The sequence below is a fragment of the Sander lucioperca genome, chromosome 7, assembly GCF_008315115.2.
Source record: "Sander lucioperca isolate FBNREF2018 chromosome 7, SLUC_FBN_1.2, whole genome shotgun sequence".
Taxonomy (NCBI): domain Eukaryota; kingdom Metazoa; phylum Chordata; class Actinopteri; order Perciformes; family Percidae; genus Sander; species Sander lucioperca.
In genome coordinates, this window is record NC_050179.1 from 9,460,481 (window position 1) to 9,477,996 (window position 17,516).

Consider the following 17,516-nt stretch of genomic DNA (forward strand, 5'->3'; position numbering starts at 1 on the left):
TTTCTACTTCTACTCTAGAGAAATATTGTTCTTTTTACTCCACTACATTATTCTGACAGTTTTAGTTACTAGTTACTTTACAAATTTAGATTTTTGCATACAAAATATATATATATATATAATATGTAAAATACGATGTTTATTATAAATTAAACTACCCAACAATATAACGGCCTACAAATCCAGCTGAAATGATTGGACAATTAAAAAAAAAACCTGTTCTTGGAAATGGATCGTTTCCCGTTAAAATGTAAGGATTTTTCTGCATTGAGTACTACTACTTTAACTACATTTTCCTTATGATACTTACATACTTTTACTACAAGTATGTTACAAGTAACATTTGCATGACTTTTACAGAGTATTTTTACAGTGTGGTATTAGTACTTTAAATTAAGTAAAGGATCTGAGTACTTCTTCCACCACTGCTAACATGTCTGTTGGCTGGTTTGATTTGGACGTCTCTCCTCTAGTGGCCAAACAATCAGCAGAAATACTGCTTTAAGAACATACATTACTCAGAGCTAAATTATTTTAACCTTGTCTGTCATGGTCTGTGATATATTTTTTATAAAAGCAGATGTTTTCAGCTTTACCTTTGCTAGCACAAAGCATGGTGTGTAATAATGAAATATATTGAAAATGTTTTTATTTCAATATATCAAGATTGTGGCATGTATATATTATAATGTAAGATGTTTTTTTTTTTACAACAAAATAGGACACACACACACACACACACACACGCAATCGTATCACGCACAGAGTGAAATGTCGCTAGGTAGACTGGCAGTGGAACCTACGGCACTACTGATAGCTACCTGTGCAGCTCTCTGCTGTCAGCCCAGCGCAGCGAGGGAACCACCTTTTTTAACCACCCGTTTAATCTTAGAATCCCGCGAGATCTTGGAGGAGCGCAGAGAAAAGTGGGTAGGATACATCACAAACACAAACACACACACACGCGCACACGCACACACACACACACACGCACACACTGACTTTACTGACAATCACACCCCACACCTAAATAATATTAATTTGGTCTATATCATTTTGGTTTTATATTAGGGATGCACCAAATCCAGGCTTCGGACGAATTTTGGGCTTTTTGGCGTGGTTCGGTTTCGACGAACCTTAGAATTTTTTTCCACCGAACCGAACCCTACGTTTGCACAACGCACGCTATGCTGGTCGACATAATGTAGGTGGACTGTTCAATGCAGTAGGCTGTGAGAAAGTGAAAATGGAACTCGCGAGCAGAAAAAGCGGCGCCTGGCAGCACCCCCAGCCAAAAGAAAGCGACCCAAGCTGAGCCACACACCCAACCCGCAATGCCGACCTGTTCTGCGGCGGCAAGGACCCCAAACAACACGCTACATCGCCGCTGCCAAAACACCTGCGCAGGAAACATCCGAAATAATATGAGCCGCGCATGAATGAATCCACAGACAGCAGCCAAAACGCAGCAACCCCAGGTACAGCAAAGGAAGGACAGTCACAGCTAAAAACTTGTGTTAACCAGACAGCTGTTCTCTCGGAGTCTCCCTATAGTGGGAGCAGAGCGACTGCTGCTCTTTAACTAACGTTAGCTTTCTAATTTCACCCACCCAACATGCCTTCATCATACACTGGTTAGCGAAAATTTGCCAAACAAAATTGTCACTCATCTGGCGATAGCGTTGTGCTTTCCTACGATGTGAAAAGAGCGTGTGAATTCAACATTAAGTTGTTACATTTAAGGTATTTTATTGTGTAACCTCTCAGTTGAAGGTTAAGAGGAGGTTACCGTAAACATAGAGCTTTTATTGTGACGGGAAAAACGGAAGTGAATAAAGTGTTGTATTTTCTGACGGTATTTTCTGACGGTATATATAGGCCTATATATATATATATATATATAAGAGATTTTGGTAAAATATATATATAAATATATAAATATATATATATATATATATATATATATATATATATATATATATATATATATATATATATATATATATCATTATAGCCATGTCGACAGACAAGTTTACAACTAGCATGCATCACACATAGAGAATTGTTGGGTAAATCTCGAATTTCCCACACAAATGTTATTCATGTTTAACCTTTGTCCCAACAAAAACAAATCTCCAGAGTAACCTTACAATTGAAATGCAGGTGAATGTTATAAGCAAAGCAACTGCCAACAAAGCAGCGAGCACATCAACAGAGTTGTAAACAAACCAGGACATTTTGTTAGACTGTGTCTGCAGATGACGGGCTCCTTTATGTCTGATGACATATTCTATCCAAAACACTGCCTGGTCCAGTGGTTTCAGGGGCTGATCTCTGTGCAGCCTTGAGAGCTTCTGCATATTTTCCCTGTAAGATGAATTGTAAAGAGCTGTCATCAGGGCATCTGCAAACATGTGTCTATCAAGCTCGGCAATATCCACAATCACAGCTCCTCCCTTTGCTTTGATTCTGGAGAGGTTATCGGCCTGATCAAAGAATAAGGGAAGTCCAACTACAGGAACTCCATGGTAAATTGTCTCCTGAACCCCGTTTGTGCCTCCGTGGGTGACAAACACTCTAGTTTTGGGATGTCCTAAGAGGTCGTTCTGTGGCAGCCAGTTAACCAATAATGTGTTGTTGCCCAGGTTGGCTGGCTTCTGTCCAATATACCTCCATACAACCTTCTGAGGCAGCTGGGAAAAGGCTGCAGCAATCTCCTCAGCGACATCTTGAGGAAGCTTCTCGACTAAAGTTCCTAAGGTCATCATAATGACCCCATGGTCTCCAGAGCTCTGGACAAACTCCTCCAGGTCTACAGGGAGTGGCTTTGGGGGCTTGCACTGAAATCCAGCAATGTAGACTATATTTGGCATTGTTGGACGTGGAAATTCAAAGACAAAATCATTCCTCATAAGCCATATATCTGCATCCAAGAAAAATGTTGAGTAATCCACACTGGGACCAAAGTACTTCTTAACTACTGGTTTGTAATGAGGTTCTGTGATGTATGACATTGTGTACATACCAAAAATATAACTCAAAACATTCTTTATTCTTTGAGGGAAGGTCATCTTATCTGTCAACTCTGTTGCAGTGAAAGGAATGTATGACAGAGGTGAGGGGGCAATAAGGAAATGAGCTTCACCTTGAATGGTCCATCGGACATTGAAAACAAGAGGAACTTGGAGCCGATGTGCCAGCATTGCCCCTACGCCGATGCCGGGGTCGGTCAGAACCACGTCATATTTGGCTTCATGGAAAGACTGCATCAGGTTTTTATCTTCAAACATCTGAATGATCATTTCACTCATTCCCTTATGGAGCTGAGACATCTGGTTCACAACCAGCTGCTCAATCTGAATATGAGTCCAGATTTTAGACCAAAAAGATGTATGCTTACCCTGAAGCCGGATCTCCAGCTGTCGAGACAAAAATGCTTTAAAGTAGTTTTCCTCAAATCCACCAGGGCTGGGAACAGTGATAGAGGTGTAGAGAGGAGACTTTTCGCTGACGTACCAGCTATCGGACGCACGAACCACAGTGACCTCATGGCCTTGGGCATGCAGTTCCTGTATGAGTACTTTCATGTTTACCCAATGGCTTCCATCCAATGGGAACACCAGGATTTTGCCCCCAGATGCACTGGATAGTTGAATCAACAGTAGAGCAAAGGTGATCAGAGACGATTGAGGCACCTTCATACTGACTTCCCTCAGAGACCTTAAAAATACACAAAAATAAGTCAATAAGAGACTGCTGCTTGTCTGGTTTGCACATGTTTGTGTTTACAGTCATAGTATAACATGAAACGCAGTGACGGAAAAAAACTGAGTACATTTACTCAAATACTATACTTGAGTACAATTTTGAGGTACTTTGTAATTTGATGTTACTTTATACTTCTTCTCCACTACATTTTAGATGGATATATGCACTTTTCACTCCCTACATTATTTGACAGCAATAGTTACTTCTTACTTTGCAGATAAAAAAATCGACATAAAAAACATATGATATGCTTGTAAAATAGAATACATTGTTTGAAGATTAAACCAGTGGCTGGGACCTCTTGTCATGTTTCAGGTGTCTGAGTTGTTGAGCAGTTCCACCAGAGACATTTTCCCTCTAAACTTCTCAGACGGTCTCATTTAAATAAGTTTGATGCCAAAAGACACAACAACTGATGAAATAATATTTTAAAACATCAGTTGATTGCAACAACTGTTTACAAGATTACCTTGTTAAACTTTATATATACAGTACACCTAACTACCAAGACTTCCACAGACCATGTTTCAACAAAACACACACTCCATGTCTGTTTTTACTTTACATGTGCATAACACAGCTTTTTATTAACACTTACCCAAATCCAGGTACACGATAACCCAACTTCAAATGCCAGTTCAACAACAGTTTTAGTTATTTGATAAGATGGTAGGTGTACAGAAAGAAAGAGTGGTGAATGCACCTCCTAGTTGCATGACTGGCTGGCATGTCCTGACATGTGATGTATTATGAACTGCTCTGTTGTAAAGAAGGTGTATACTGCTGCTGCAGCTAGGGGCCACGTTGTATAATGGTTGTATTTTGTGTATGTACGTCCCGTGGTACTGCAACAGCAGTTCATGTTTAGCTGTAAGCAGAACATATGTATATATTGTGCCATCTAGTGTCAAGTCAATGTATTCAATGTTTAATTGCCCATAATTGTTTACCTGAACAGGGCAGTAATATAAATCAGTCCGTTGTTTCACAGCTACTGCACCCATCCTAAAATTACAATTTTCCAAAAAGCATTGAGCCATAAGAACCATACTTCTTAGATAAAATCTTGGGTTTTAAAAACAGCGCTATAAAGGTTTTCGATTAATCAGTAGCTATCAGATTAAAATTTGCTCAAAGATTAAAGGACTACCTGTAGCACACTCCTTTCAGTAGGCTCACAATAATAGTATGCTTAGACTGGTCAGAAATATTTCAAATGACTCATGTTTTGCACAGTAAATATCAGCTTCTGCCTTCAAACAGACGCTTTAGAGTTCATTCTTTTAAATCGCATCAGACTTAAAAACTCTTTCATACATCAATCTATCCTATTGTTAAACCAGCTACATTAAATCCAGTGCAATACTTATTTCAGGGATATACGTCTCCAAGACATTGTCTGTGTGTATGTTTATGTCATCATGTTTTCTTTGTTTTTGGAATACTTGGAAGTTTATGTCATGTGTAACGTTTCTTGTATGTCTGTTGGTGTTATTAATCTCATGTATGCTTATACGTATGTGTATGTCCTCTTTTGTTTATACGAGCTACCCAGGGATGCACAAAGAATTTCCGCTTTGGCTGACAATAAAGTTGTATCGTATCACCTTTTTTACAGTAAGCTCAATACATTTTACATATTGCTTTCACATGATCTAATCTGGTGTTTAACAACCTTTTTGGGCTTTTAACCCATTAAAACTAAGTTCCTTTCTACCCCTCGTCACAGGTTGCATCCTCCCAGAATGTTTTATCTGAATACTTTTCAGGGACTTGAAGATGTACAATTACAGTACACAGTAATTTAAATCCAAAGTAAGGATTAGAAGACATAAACATAACTTGTGCTTCAATGTTTGTTCTGTTAATCAACTACTGACCCCTTAGATTTGTTAGAATGTATTGCTCCAATCTATTGCACATAAATGATGTTAACACACTTTACAGTACTGTATCAGTAAACATTGGGTTAGGTATTCATCAGCATAAAAACATATACATTGAGATGATAATGTTCTATATAGGATAGGAAGAAGAAGAAGAATAGTCTTTGTTGTCATTGTACATTTACAACGAAATTGGATGCAGTCCTATCAGTGCAAACACCAGCAAAGGTGCAAACCAGATGAATAAATAAATATAAAAGAGCCTCTAAAAGTCACTATAAAAACATATAAAAAGTGACAGAAGATTGTAAAAAAAAAAAAAAAAAAAAGAAAAGAAAAGAAAGACACAAACATACCGCACATACAGGACATTCACTGTAAGATTCATCCTAATCCTCAAGTATTAAGTGCAGTTATGGCTTTTGGATAAAAAACTGTTTCTGAGTCTGTTTGTCCGTTTTTTAATTGTCCTGAAACGCCTCCCCGAAGGCAGTAGTTTAAACAGTGAGTGTCCTGGGTGAGATGGATCTTGTAGTAGCCTATGCTCTGGGCTTTTTTGAGGCAGCAGGAACTGTAAAGATTTTCCAGGGAGGGGATGGGGCAGCCATCACGCATTTATTTTTTAGTTTAGTTAGCTTTTTTGACATTGTAAAAAAGAGGACATAGTAGGACACACACAACTACAAAAGAAACCAAGGATGACACTATTAATTCCAAAAAATGTGATCCTTGATGTGACGATAACAAAGATGCAGGAGTTCAGGCCATGGGGCAATGTTACCAACAAGCCAACACAATAAATATCATTACCATTAAAATCCCTCCAAGTCAAACAACCAAAAAACTATAAATATTTCCATACATACTTACCAGCCAGAAGCCAATTTGTCATACTTCTAGGGAGGAAAAGGACAAGGACTATGAACTATGGAAAATTTACTTTTGGTTATATGCTCTGATCGATCATTTTTGGAGCTATATAGACGTTTTTGAGGCCTTAGTTTGAATCATTTATTACTCTAAGACATATTTAACACTTCTATGACAGCCTAAAACATCTGAAACTGTTTGACTTCACAAAGGTAGTACAGGTTTGTGTTGGACTGCATTATACTGTCTGCTAGTTATCTGAAAGGAGCTTTAATCGTACCAAAGGAACAACTTTTCTGGTAAACAATCAAACCCTTTTTTACATGGTTGATTAACCTGTGTGCTGCTGGGCCCTGTTGCCTGAAAGTTCCAATCAAGTACCCTGCACACTATAAATGGTAGCTTTATTATATTTTGCACATAGGCCCAGAAACCAACCAGTAGTCCTTTACTGAAAAACTATTTGTGAATGACAGTTTGATTATGCACACTTTTATTAAGCCATAAACAACCTGTGAGCACAGTATTCCCAAAGAAATTTGCAATTAATCCAAAGCCAACCAACCAACACACAGTTAACCTGGGGCTTTTGGGGCCTCTAGAGGTCTAGGTCCCCAGGCCAGCTGCCCACTTTACTCTATTAGTAACCCAACCTTGCTTTTTTAAAAAACATTCTAAAGCTTTTGTTTGCTTGCATATTATATATTGCATATTTATATTTATGCATATGCATATTTATTTATATGGGCTCCAGGGTGTAAGCACAACTACGAAATGAGTGCTAAATAAAATCATGTCATGAAATAATAACAAACTAACACAACAAACATTAAAACAAAATATAATTAAGTTAATTTAAAGTGTCATAACTGTCAAATACCACTGACAGTGTTCATCATAGACCTAACCCTCCAGCCCTTTGTTGTTGTTCTCACGCTAATGTGCGAGATCCGTAGACCCGACTTAACTGCGCGGTCACATTCCGCCCCGACTTCCCCTCTGCCAGCGGCCTGGTGGTTTGAGATGAGTAGAAGATGTCGGTTTCGGGGCTGAAGGCCGAATTGAAGTTTTTGGAGTCTATTTTTGACCCAAACCACGAACGATTCAGAATAATAGACTGGAAACCCGATGAACTTAGTTGCCAATTTAACGTAACAGGAGAGAAGCTGCTGATCATTCACTGCAACATCACGGTGAGTCCAGGCCAGCTCTGCGCACAAGCTAACCTAAGCCACTGACTATCGACTGAAACCAAATCATTCCGCGGAAGGTTCCGTGTTTACAAATGAACTACGATTAAAGTGTTCGCTTTTATTTTCATTTTGTGTTTGAAGCCATTAAGATTTAAGTAATCCCGTTTATAAACAATCCAACAAAGCGCCAGTGTTAAATCCACTTTGAAAAAGTGTTCAAGGAAACGTCGTTTAGTAACGTTGACGCTAGCCTGTCTTGTTAGCCACAATAACTGCGTTACTGTTTGCAGCACTACGGCTGCTAACTTTTATACTTCTAAACCGTATCTAGTTTAATTTTAACGGGTTTTAGCTACGTCATATGGGGACTTTAACTACATCGCAGCTGTTTTAAAAATATAAATATTTCTAAGAACACATCTATCTGAACAGGCATACCGCTGAATGTTCCCTTAATATCTTTAACGTTTAGCTAATAGAGGAGGTTTAAGGGATGTTGGTTTTCTGCCTTTTCAGTAAATAGACCGATCCCTGTGGCGGACTTATTAAAGCTGTGACGTTAATGGTTCCTTTATCAGGACACCAAAATATGTGGAAAGCGATATCATGTAGAATAGATATGAAGGAGTCTGCAATCGTATTATACCAAAGATGCTGTAACTAAAGATAACGTTAGAGCATTACAAGCTGCGCCAATGGTATGAAACGGTACACACTTCCTGTCTCCTAAGTGGGCGTGGCCTCGTTTTTAAGTGTAATGACCGTCATGTGGATAGATGAAAAGTTAATTTGCATAAATAAATTATATTTTCTTTTTCTAACATTAGATATTTATACAGGTAAAAGACATATTTAGCATGACGACAATGTCTATGGCATGGATGTACAATAAGAACTGGATACAGCGTTCAAGGTGGAGCCCTGTTCATATCTATGCAAGTTGCTCAGTGGCGCATGAAGCCAAAAAAAAGTTCAACTGTTTGCTAAAATTACCCGGATGATCGGCACTGCTTCCGCATTGTGTGGCCCTTAGAGCAGGCGAACTAGACACTCCCACCGACACAGCCGGCTACTTCTGGTTTAGCACTCAGGCTAACTTGAATGGGGATTAAATGATTTAATCATGCGTCTCTTCTAGACTTTCCAAATGTTATCTGATCGAATGGATCAAATTCTGATAATGAAATGAATCGTTTTGCGGAGGTTGTGACGCTGTAAAAAAGACATATGTAGCCACTGATTTCCAGATGTTTCTTTCGCAATGTAAGTCTATGGTAAAAAGTCATTTTGGGCCAGAGAATACACGCGACGGACACAGAACTTGTAATGCCACCGTTTGGCCTCTATGTCAAATTGGCTTCAAAGCCCAGCACACTTCCTGTAAATACATTATAAGTAATCAATCTTGTGCAAAACACTTGAATTTAACCATCAGAAAGTATTTGTGTATGGTTCAGGTGGTGCTGCAGATCACTCATCCTAACATCCTGACCACATCTTCCTCTTTAAGCATCCACACACGCAGTTACACTGCAGTTACACAGCAGTTATACAGTGGCTTAATCCACTTGATTTAGCTAATCAGTTATAAGAAGAGCAGGTAGAGATGGAAAATATGCTGGGATTTTAGTACTGGGGATAAGGATTGAGATCCGCTGCCTTGATACACTGATGTGTTGACCAGGTTGTATGGGACATGATCCAATGTGAGTGTCTTCTTTGAATTTGGGTTTTTGATGCTTAGTGCTAGATCCCAAAAAGATGAGGAGATGAAAGAAACTGAAATGTTGAATAGCATTCACTTCAACAAGTCATTGAAATGCTTACAATTTTCTTGAAAGCTCCGATATATGTGACTTGGCGCTCGACAAGACAGAAAGCCTCGAAGCCTCATGTCAGCCACAGTCTGTCATTCAAGGTATATAAGATCCAATGTAATCGTTGTAGAGCTATATTGCCAGTGCACAGTACTTTAAAGCCTCGCACGACTAACATAATTATACAACTGTCTTGAGTTGTCCGATGACAACGATTCAATGCGATTCGATTTGATGAAACCTAGCAGTGGCACATAGAGGTGTTTTTTTTCTGCGATCCCTGCCACCCCGAGCACGAATGACCCCTTGCGCACATTCACACACACACACACACACACGGGCACACGCTTCTGGCATTGCACACACAGCAGCAGCTTCGTTAATTTGACAGCAAAGCTTCAGTCAACCGATTTGTAACGTTAGAATCGGGCCATCGGCCGATTCTTGGTCCATTTAGATAGACCCAGGGGTCCATGTATCAGTGTAGATGTATCTGTGATAATACAACCGGATACTGATTCATCGGTGAATCTTTACTCCCCTGATCCTTACCACTGAAAATGATGACCATTACATGACGTACATTCCGCACAGCTTGAACTTACTTGCTACACTACACAACAGTCCAACTATATTTTTTTTCCCCCACTATACCATAATCTCCTAGAATGAAGAATAATCCCTTTTATAATTCATTCTCTTGCATCTTCAGTCATTTAAACTGAAGGTCACACATTATGACAACTGTAACATTTGGTCTGAAATCATTCATAGCTTTGGAATAAACTTTTAACATTTTATGTAGATTAGATATCCCTGGGCAACATTTTGGTTTCATAAACGCAGCGGTGTTCTCTGTTAAGTGTTAATATACAATCTGTAGACAATAAAGCTATTAAGAAACAAGCATGACTGACTTCATTTCCATGTCCTACTGTTGACTCTGTTGCAGGAATCCTATCCATCAACACCCCCAATATGGTTTGTTGACTCTGATGATCCTAGTCTGGCTGAAGTGTTGGAGCGCTTAGAGGATGTGAGAAAAGGCACCACATTGGTAAGTTGGTAGAATTGTTACAGTTGTTGCAGTTTGGTTTTCAATATTAATGTCTTATTTTTTTGCTGATTACACCCACAGCTCCTTCAGCAGTTGAAGCGCCTCATTTGTGATCTTTGTCGGCTTTACAACCTGCCACAACATCCAGATGTAGAAATGCTTGACCAGCCTCTACCCGCTGGCCCGATTACCCAGGAGCGAAAGGTACTCACTTAAAGCCAGAGTAAAATTCAATGTGTTTTTGTTGCATTTGAAAACTCACTGCTTGTCAACTCACAATGTTACCACACTCCAGAATGGGCCATCAGATGAGGTGACATCTGAAGAGGAAGAAGAGGAAGAAATGGCAGAGGTACCTATGCGTATTAATGACTGAATAATTAATTAATATTTTTCATAGCTTAATGGTGTAATTTGTTTTAAATCCTGTTTCTAAACATAATTGATACACTGACAGCAGGACATTGATCTGGACCAAGATCTGGACCATTACGACATGAAAGAAGAGGAGCCAGTTGATGGAAAAAAGTCAGAAGATGACGGGATAGAAAAAGAGAATCTGGCCATCTTGGAGAAGATTCGTAAAAACCAGAGACAGGATCACTTGAATGTAAGTGCTCATTCAGGTCATGTTTTTCTTTTATTAAGTTCTGTTGACTGTGACTGTAAGTGGAGGAGCTTCTTTCACTGTAAATTCTCTTTTTGATTGTTAACTTTTGGCAGCAACCTCGGTACCACTCATCACAAAAATGTGGGGGTCTCCTAGATAGCATTTTATTGAATCTGAATCCAGTATCGAATCCACTTACTGAATCCAAGTCCTTTCAAATAGGCCTACCTTATCAAATGTAATTAGGATTCACATTTTCACATTTGTAGGTAACTTAAGTTATAAAAAGCTAAAACATCGGTAGCCTAATAACCTTTTGTCCGAAATACTGTACTTTCTAGTGGCAGCCCAAATAATGTTCACAACCTGCAACTACAACCTGAAAATGAGATGAGCAGGATTAGATATGAAATGTTGATCACATTTCTGCTTCATGGATCAATTGTTTTCTACATTGCTCTGTATAGAGAGAGAAAAGGTTCGGTAAGAGATTCGTTAGCGTTGGAGTTTAGTGAATCTGGATATTTTGTTATCAACCAGGAACCGTTTGGCAAAATGGAACCGTTTCTGGAACCCAACCCTTCTCCTGGATAGTTTCACAGTAGTACAGGATTAAACTATAGCCACACTGGACACATATTCTTTTTTTATTCCTTCTGTCAGTTTCACCATGTTCAGATCAACAGTATAGCACTGTGTCCAAAACGCAGACTCATCGTTCCTTTCACTGCTGACACAATGTGGCTGCTGCCGCAGAGGGCTCCAGCAGAAAGAAAAGCTAGGCTGTCCAGCAAAAAGTTTAGTGAGCTCTTAACTTTTTCAGCAGCATAGTCCAATATTATCAGGCATTGCAGTAGATAAAAGATGCATGCTGAAATCAGGGGGGAAAACACCAGAATGTGGTTGTGGAAATGATCCAAACTTAATTAAAAAAAAAAAAAAAAAAAAAAAAAACTGAACTGATTCAAATTGCTGAATTTATTTAGATTATTTAAAGGTCAGTATCTTAAAATAACTGGTATCATTACTGCATGGGCACGCTTTATGATCAAAGGTGTCTCTTGTGGACTTATGGTAGAAAAGTTTAGCAACTTAGTAACTTGTTTTTCACTGGAAAGTTGGTTGTCCTTTCAAGTGTTGAAAATGCTCAATTTATGCTGCCATCGATTGACAGACTTCACGTCAGGATTTGTGATTGCCCTGATGTAGTCCTGTTAACCTTTTTATAGTATACTGCTTCTTCTTATTTGTCCAAGTGTCTTACCATCGGTGAGATTCTCCTTTGTGATTTATGTTGCAGGGTGCAGTGTCTGGCTCTGTGCAAGCCTCAGACCGCCTAATGAAGGAACTCAGGGAGATCTACAGATCACAGAGTTACAAGACAGGTGACGGCAGTGACACATCTCCCCACAGTGGTGACTTTTATTGTTTTAACATCTCATCAGCAGATTGAAGTGAAGCTCTGTGTTTGTGTCACGTGTTTCACAGGTATTTATTCAGTCGAACTAGTCGGTGACAGCCTTTATGAATGGCACGTCAAGTTAAGGACGTAAGTTCTCACATTCAGTGGCTTTTTCAATTTTCAAATATTGTGTTGTATAGTGCTTTCTGTTAGATTTGACTTGTCGTTCTTTTTTACAGGGTAGACCCAGATAGTCCATTACATAGTGACTTGCAGGTCTTGAAAGAAAAGGAAGGAGTGGACTACATTCTGCTCAATTTCTCTTATAAAGTGAGTCCCGTAATAATATTTGTCAATTGCTTTATTTGGGAAAAGTTTTCTCGAGACTCAAAGTTTGTTTGTTTTTCTTCATATGACAGGATAACTTTCCTTTTGACCCACCTTTTGTACGGGTTGTCTCACCTGTGCTCTCCGGAGGGTGAGTGTGTAGTAATACCCCCCACAATTTCTTGGTACATCCAAAAGTTGTATTCGCAACAGTTCTTTAGATTCAAATGGTCTCTCTGCGAAAATCTCCCACAAGGCAAACCAAGATATTGTGAATTCAGTTTGAAGCACAACACATTTGCAAAAAGGGCCAAGTGAACACTTACTTGATCAAATGTACATACCTGCTTTAATATATATTAATTAACAGTCATTCTTTATACTGATTGTTGTTGTTTCAGTTATGTTCTAGGAGGAGGGGCCTTGTGCATGGAGCTTCTCACAAAACAGGTTTGTGAATGAGTTATATAAATTCTATGACATAACTTTCCTCAACTTAAACAGCATTAATGGTTTTGTGTGTGTTTTTTAGGGCTGGAGCAGTGCCTATTCCATAGAATCTGTCATTATGCAGATAAATGCAACTCTGGTTAAAGGAAAAGCCAGGGTGCAGTTTGGAGCCAATAAGGTAACTGATGTTAGATCTCAGTGTGCTTAAAATTCATGAGGATTCACAACATTTCGAAAACGCATTTTAAGGCAAACGTGTTTATAGCGGGCGCCTGGGTGGCTCACCTGGTGGAGCAGGCGCCCGTGTGTGGGGGTTAGCTCCTCGGCGCGGCGGCCGCGGATTCGACTCCACCCTGTGGCTCTTTGCTGCATGTCATTCACCCTCTCTCTCCCCCCCCCTCCCCCTTTCATGTCTTCAGCTGTCATGTATGGATGGAGGCCTGGAAAGCCCAAAGGATAATCTTAAGAAAAAAAAGTGTTTATAGCTATTTCAAATGGCCACACACCAAAAAGGCTGTGAATCCTATAAATGGGAATACCCAGCCACACTTTAGGACAGTTTCTTATCAAAGACTTTCATGATGTACACACGACAATTTGTTGTCTGAAAAATGAAGGGGGAAAAATTATGGTGGAGTGGGAGGCTGTTTCAGTCGCTGTTTGACGATTGAACAAGCAGTACATTTGAAGCATACTGAGGCCCTTAGACACCTAACTGTGTAGCAGTGGTGTTTCAGTGGAGCAACCAGGTGAAGGGAAAAGTATCTCATGTTAAATCATAGGTCCCATTTACACCCGTCATTTAAAGTGTGTTGTACCTGGATACATTAGCCGTAGAGGCTATTCCCACAGACCTGACATAGTTCAACTTTGGAGGAGTAAAGGGTACGTATGCGTTTTGCCATATTATGCCTTTATTGGAGCCAATATTAGAAAGATGACAAGAGTAAATTATGGGAGAGAGAGATGGAGAATGACATGCAACAAAGTTCAGACACGAACCAGGAACATTATGTTTTGTGTTTGTAGTTGTTTATTCCCACTGCATAGCGAGCAATTTCTGTGCATCTAACAGAACATTATATGTTTTCCAGAACCAGTACAATCTTGCCAGAGCACAACAGTCGTACAAATCCCTTGTGCAAATACATGAAAAGAATGGTGAGTAAATATTCCTAAATGTTTGGGCCTCTGTTGACACACAGTGGTATGGATCCATTGGCAAAGGGATTTCTCTTTCTGTTTTTACAGGCTGGTACACACCACCAAAAGAGGACGGATAAGGAGCTACTACCACTATGCACTGGGAACATGTCTTTGGGTCAAAGTATCTTGTTTTCTTTGGAATATTCTCCCCTTCTGACTTAACTGGGGATATATCATCTTTCTCACGGAAACCATCTCGTTGGCTCATCTGACAAGTATTCCTTCGCCCGCTCCAGGAAAAAGACTTTATTCTGGTATCACCTTGCTTCTCCCCTCAGTGTTTTAGTGAGGAGGATGATGAGAGGGTATCACTAGTTTTCAAAATATGCTCATTTGTCTTTAAAAAAAAACTAAAAAACTTTTCTCACTTGAAATGTGGGGAAATGCTTTTTCTTTAGCTGCTTTGACAAAGTGGGCTTCACAAACAGTTATCCCTCTTTAAATGGAAATTTTAACAGAAGATTGATACTGAAGCTCTTGATGTGGCACCTCCCTGCACCTGTTTTTATTGGCCACAATTTTCTCCCCTTTTTTTCTTTTGGAAATGAACTGGTACATACATGCAAATATTGTAGAAATATTATCCAGCAATTGTTTTTATTATTTGAGCATCCTAGACAATAAATAAATAAATAAATATCTTTCATATTTTGGAAGCTTATCTTATAATTGAGATGACCTACCACTCGATTATCTTTTAGCTCCTTTTAGAAATATGTGAAGAATATCGGGCCGGGTTGTTAAACTAAGATTTAACTGTTGTCTGTGAACAAATCCACCAGTGGTTCATAATAAAACGGTGCCAATGGACATGAAATATCTCAGAATCTGCATGTTGCATACCTTGAGAATAGGATACATAGATATATTTTCACCAGAAGATAAGACGACTGTCATTTTGGAAGTTGTAACAGATGTAATGAAGCTAAAGAGCGCTTTTTGTCTCATTCCTGTTAACACAACAAGGCCCCACAAGCACTCCGTTTCACTAAAGCTGCAGTGGTTGATGCTGAAAATGAAGCCCTGTGTGTGCAAAGCTAACAGCATGCTGCACGGGAGCCTCGTCTCAACCGCTGTAAAAAAAAAAAAAAGATAGTTGGATTTGATTACAGTCACTTTGTTAAGCAGTATCACACTGGGATTGACTTTTTAGAGGGAATAAACGAAGGGTGTTTGGATGTGATTTTATTTTTTCCTCCATAATTTTGCCCAGTTTAGCGGCATATTTCTGTCATATCTTCCTGGCATACATTGATTGTAGTGGTTTGCCCCTGCCCAGTTTAGATTAAAAACTGCTTCCCTGTTACATGGCGTCACATGCAGCTAGATTCGAGCTACAAAAACATCTACTATTTGCAGGGCATTCTTTGCCACAACAATGTACCATAAATATGTTTCGGTATTGCTTTTGGTGTGTAACAAGGATAATTTAGAACTGACCTGAAACTCTGTATGAAACTGTACTTGGACCATGCAATATGCCGTAGTACATCATCACTACACTGTATAAATCTGTCGGCTCTTTTGCAGTTTATTTGTTAACGCTGTCTGCAAAAGTATGTTTGAATGGCAACTCAGGTAACAAATACTTTAAAGGAGGGGAATCTGTACACGTACATGTTGAGTTTTGGGTTCTTTTCTTGGATTTATTAATGCTCTGTACCTCTGCCGTTTAGGCTTACTCGCCGACTGATCTGATGTCAAAAACAGAAAATGTATAATGAGCTTTATTATAATATGGGCCAAATTTCTTTTAATCCAAGTGATGTAAGTTGAAGGACATTTACAGAAGGATGCCTTTTTTTGACAGGATTGGAGTAGCATGATGACCACCCCACATGTAATGGCTCATCAATACCCACTGTAGTATTTTATGCTTTTTTTCATCCCAAGTACTGAAGTAGATTTGATTTCAGTGTGTGATCTTTAAATATTCCTGATACAAATATTTGCACAACTGGCAACAATGTGCCTGGAAAGGTCAATTATAACAACCAACGCATTCTGAGACAAATATTTTAAAATCAGGAAAAAGGCTTTTTTTTCTCAGCACACATCCTTTGTTACATGTCTGATATAGCTGAGGGGGGAGGAATCAACAGGTCTCATTATCAAGAAGTGTCCTCACCTGAAGGGCCAAGACTGGTCAGAGGGGATATTAAGAGACTGTTGGAGTTTGATAGTGATGCCGTGGTGAATAGACTTGCAACTTCTCTAACTGGACTGTGTTGAAAAGATTCATTTATCTCAACTGTCAATTTTCTGGCACCAACAAAACATGATCAAGTCTGGCTTTGGTTTTTCTCTTATTTCTCATTTACCATTTGAAGAAATGTTGACCATGTACAGTAATTTGTAAACTTGCATCAAGTTTATAAATAAAGAATTTTAAGATTATTGCTGTTTTACTGGGGTCCCCTGTGTATTATTTTTCAGTGTTACTTAATGGATTGCAGATGTATTGGGCTGATATTGATATTTTATTAAATGAATAAAATAATTTACTGCTGACACGACTTTCATACTGATTTGATTTTGTATAAGTGATGTTGCCTGTCTTACAGCCCTGCAAATTCACATCACATATCTTTTGTATTTACGATGAGGTTGACAAAGCAAAAAACTCAATTGCCACTGAGGCACTTGAAATCAAAATGGTCTCAAATAATTTGAATATAGTCGCAGTTTGATAAACATCCACAATCCCTAGAACAGAGAAAACCAACAGTTTTAGTTGCCATATTCAGATATTTTTCTTTCAAATCTACCTGATTTTGAATTGTTTTATTATAACAGGCAATGTCTCTTTCCAGGTGATTGAATAAGTCTTCAGATCCTTATTAGATCCTTTCCTATTTATATATATATATATATATATATATATATATATATATAACTTAAGGATTTATGTGTGAGCAGCATTTTTGTTA

At 38.8% G+C, this 17,516-nt stretch overlaps 2 protein-coding genes across 5 annotated transcripts; one reads left to right on the forward strand and one right to left on the reverse strand.

Moving 5' to 3' along the window:
* Positions 1–2,078: 2,078 nt before the first annotated feature.
* LOC116038372 (UDP-glucuronosyltransferase 2C1-like) lies at positions 2,079–4,824 on the reverse strand. 3 transcript variants are annotated; one of them, XM_036003538.1, is made up of 3 exons: positions 4,472–4,824; positions 3,183–3,720; positions 2,079–3,071 (listed from the first exon to the last, which is right to left on the reverse strand). In XM_036003538.1, exons 1-3 carry the CDS (start codon positions 4,495–4,497, stop codon positions 2,097–2,099), a joined length of 1,539 nt encoding a protein of 512 aa, XP_035859431.1. In that variant the 5' UTR covers positions 4,498–4,824; the 3' UTR covers positions 2,079–2,096. The 3 variants fall into 3 exon arrangements, with proteins under 3 accessions (XP_035859431.1, XP_035859429.1, XP_035859430.1); XM_036003536.1 differs by having other exon boundaries at positions 2,079–3,720; positions 4,472–4,822; XM_036003537.1 differs by having other exon boundaries at positions 2,079–3,720; positions 4,367–4,818.
* Positions 4,825–7,456: 2,632 nt separating this feature from the next.
* On the forward strand, positions 7,457–16,994 carry LOC116038469 (ubiquitin-conjugating enzyme E2 Q2-like). 2 transcript variants are annotated; one of them, XM_031282912.2, is made up of 13 exons: positions 7,457–7,717; positions 10,487–10,591; positions 10,673–10,795; positions 10,887–10,943; positions 11,049–11,201; positions 12,502–12,586; positions 12,690–12,750; positions 12,843–12,933; positions 13,023–13,081; positions 13,332–13,380; positions 13,463–13,558; positions 14,475–14,541; positions 14,632–16,994. In XM_031282912.2, the coding sequence occupies exons 1-13, from the start codon at positions 7,559–7,561 to the stop codon at positions 14,661–14,663; spliced, it is 1,137 nt and encodes a 378-aa protein (XP_031138772.1). In that variant the 5' UTR covers positions 7,457–7,558; the 3' UTR covers positions 14,664–16,994. The 2 variants fall into 2 exon arrangements, with proteins under 2 accessions (XP_031138772.1, XP_031138773.1); XM_031282913.2 differs by having other exon boundaries at positions 11,052–11,201.
* The last annotated feature ends 522 nt before the right edge of the window (positions 16,995–17,516 follow it).

Bases quoted from the DNA above. Each gene is read 5' to 3' on its own strand.
- LOC116038372 (XM_036003536.1), bottom strand. From the start codon at position 4,497: ATGCCAGCCAGTCATGCAACTAGGAG. The intron at 3,721-4,471 runs GTGCATTCACCA...TGTATTTTTAAG, and splicing joins GCCAGTCATGCAACTAGGAG to GTCTCTGAGGGAAGTCAGTA.
- LOC116038469 (XM_031282912.2), top strand. From the start codon at position 7,559: ATGTCGGTTTCGGGGCTGAAGGCCGAATTGAAGTTTTTGGAGTCTATT. The intron at 7,718-10,486 runs GTGAGTCCAGGC...ACTCTGTTGCAG, and splicing joins TCATTCACTGCAACATCACG to GAATCCTATCCATCAACACC. The intron at 14,542-14,631 runs GTGAGTAAATAT...CTGTTTTTACAG, and splicing joins GCAAATACATGAAAAGAATG to GCTGGTACACACCACCAAAA.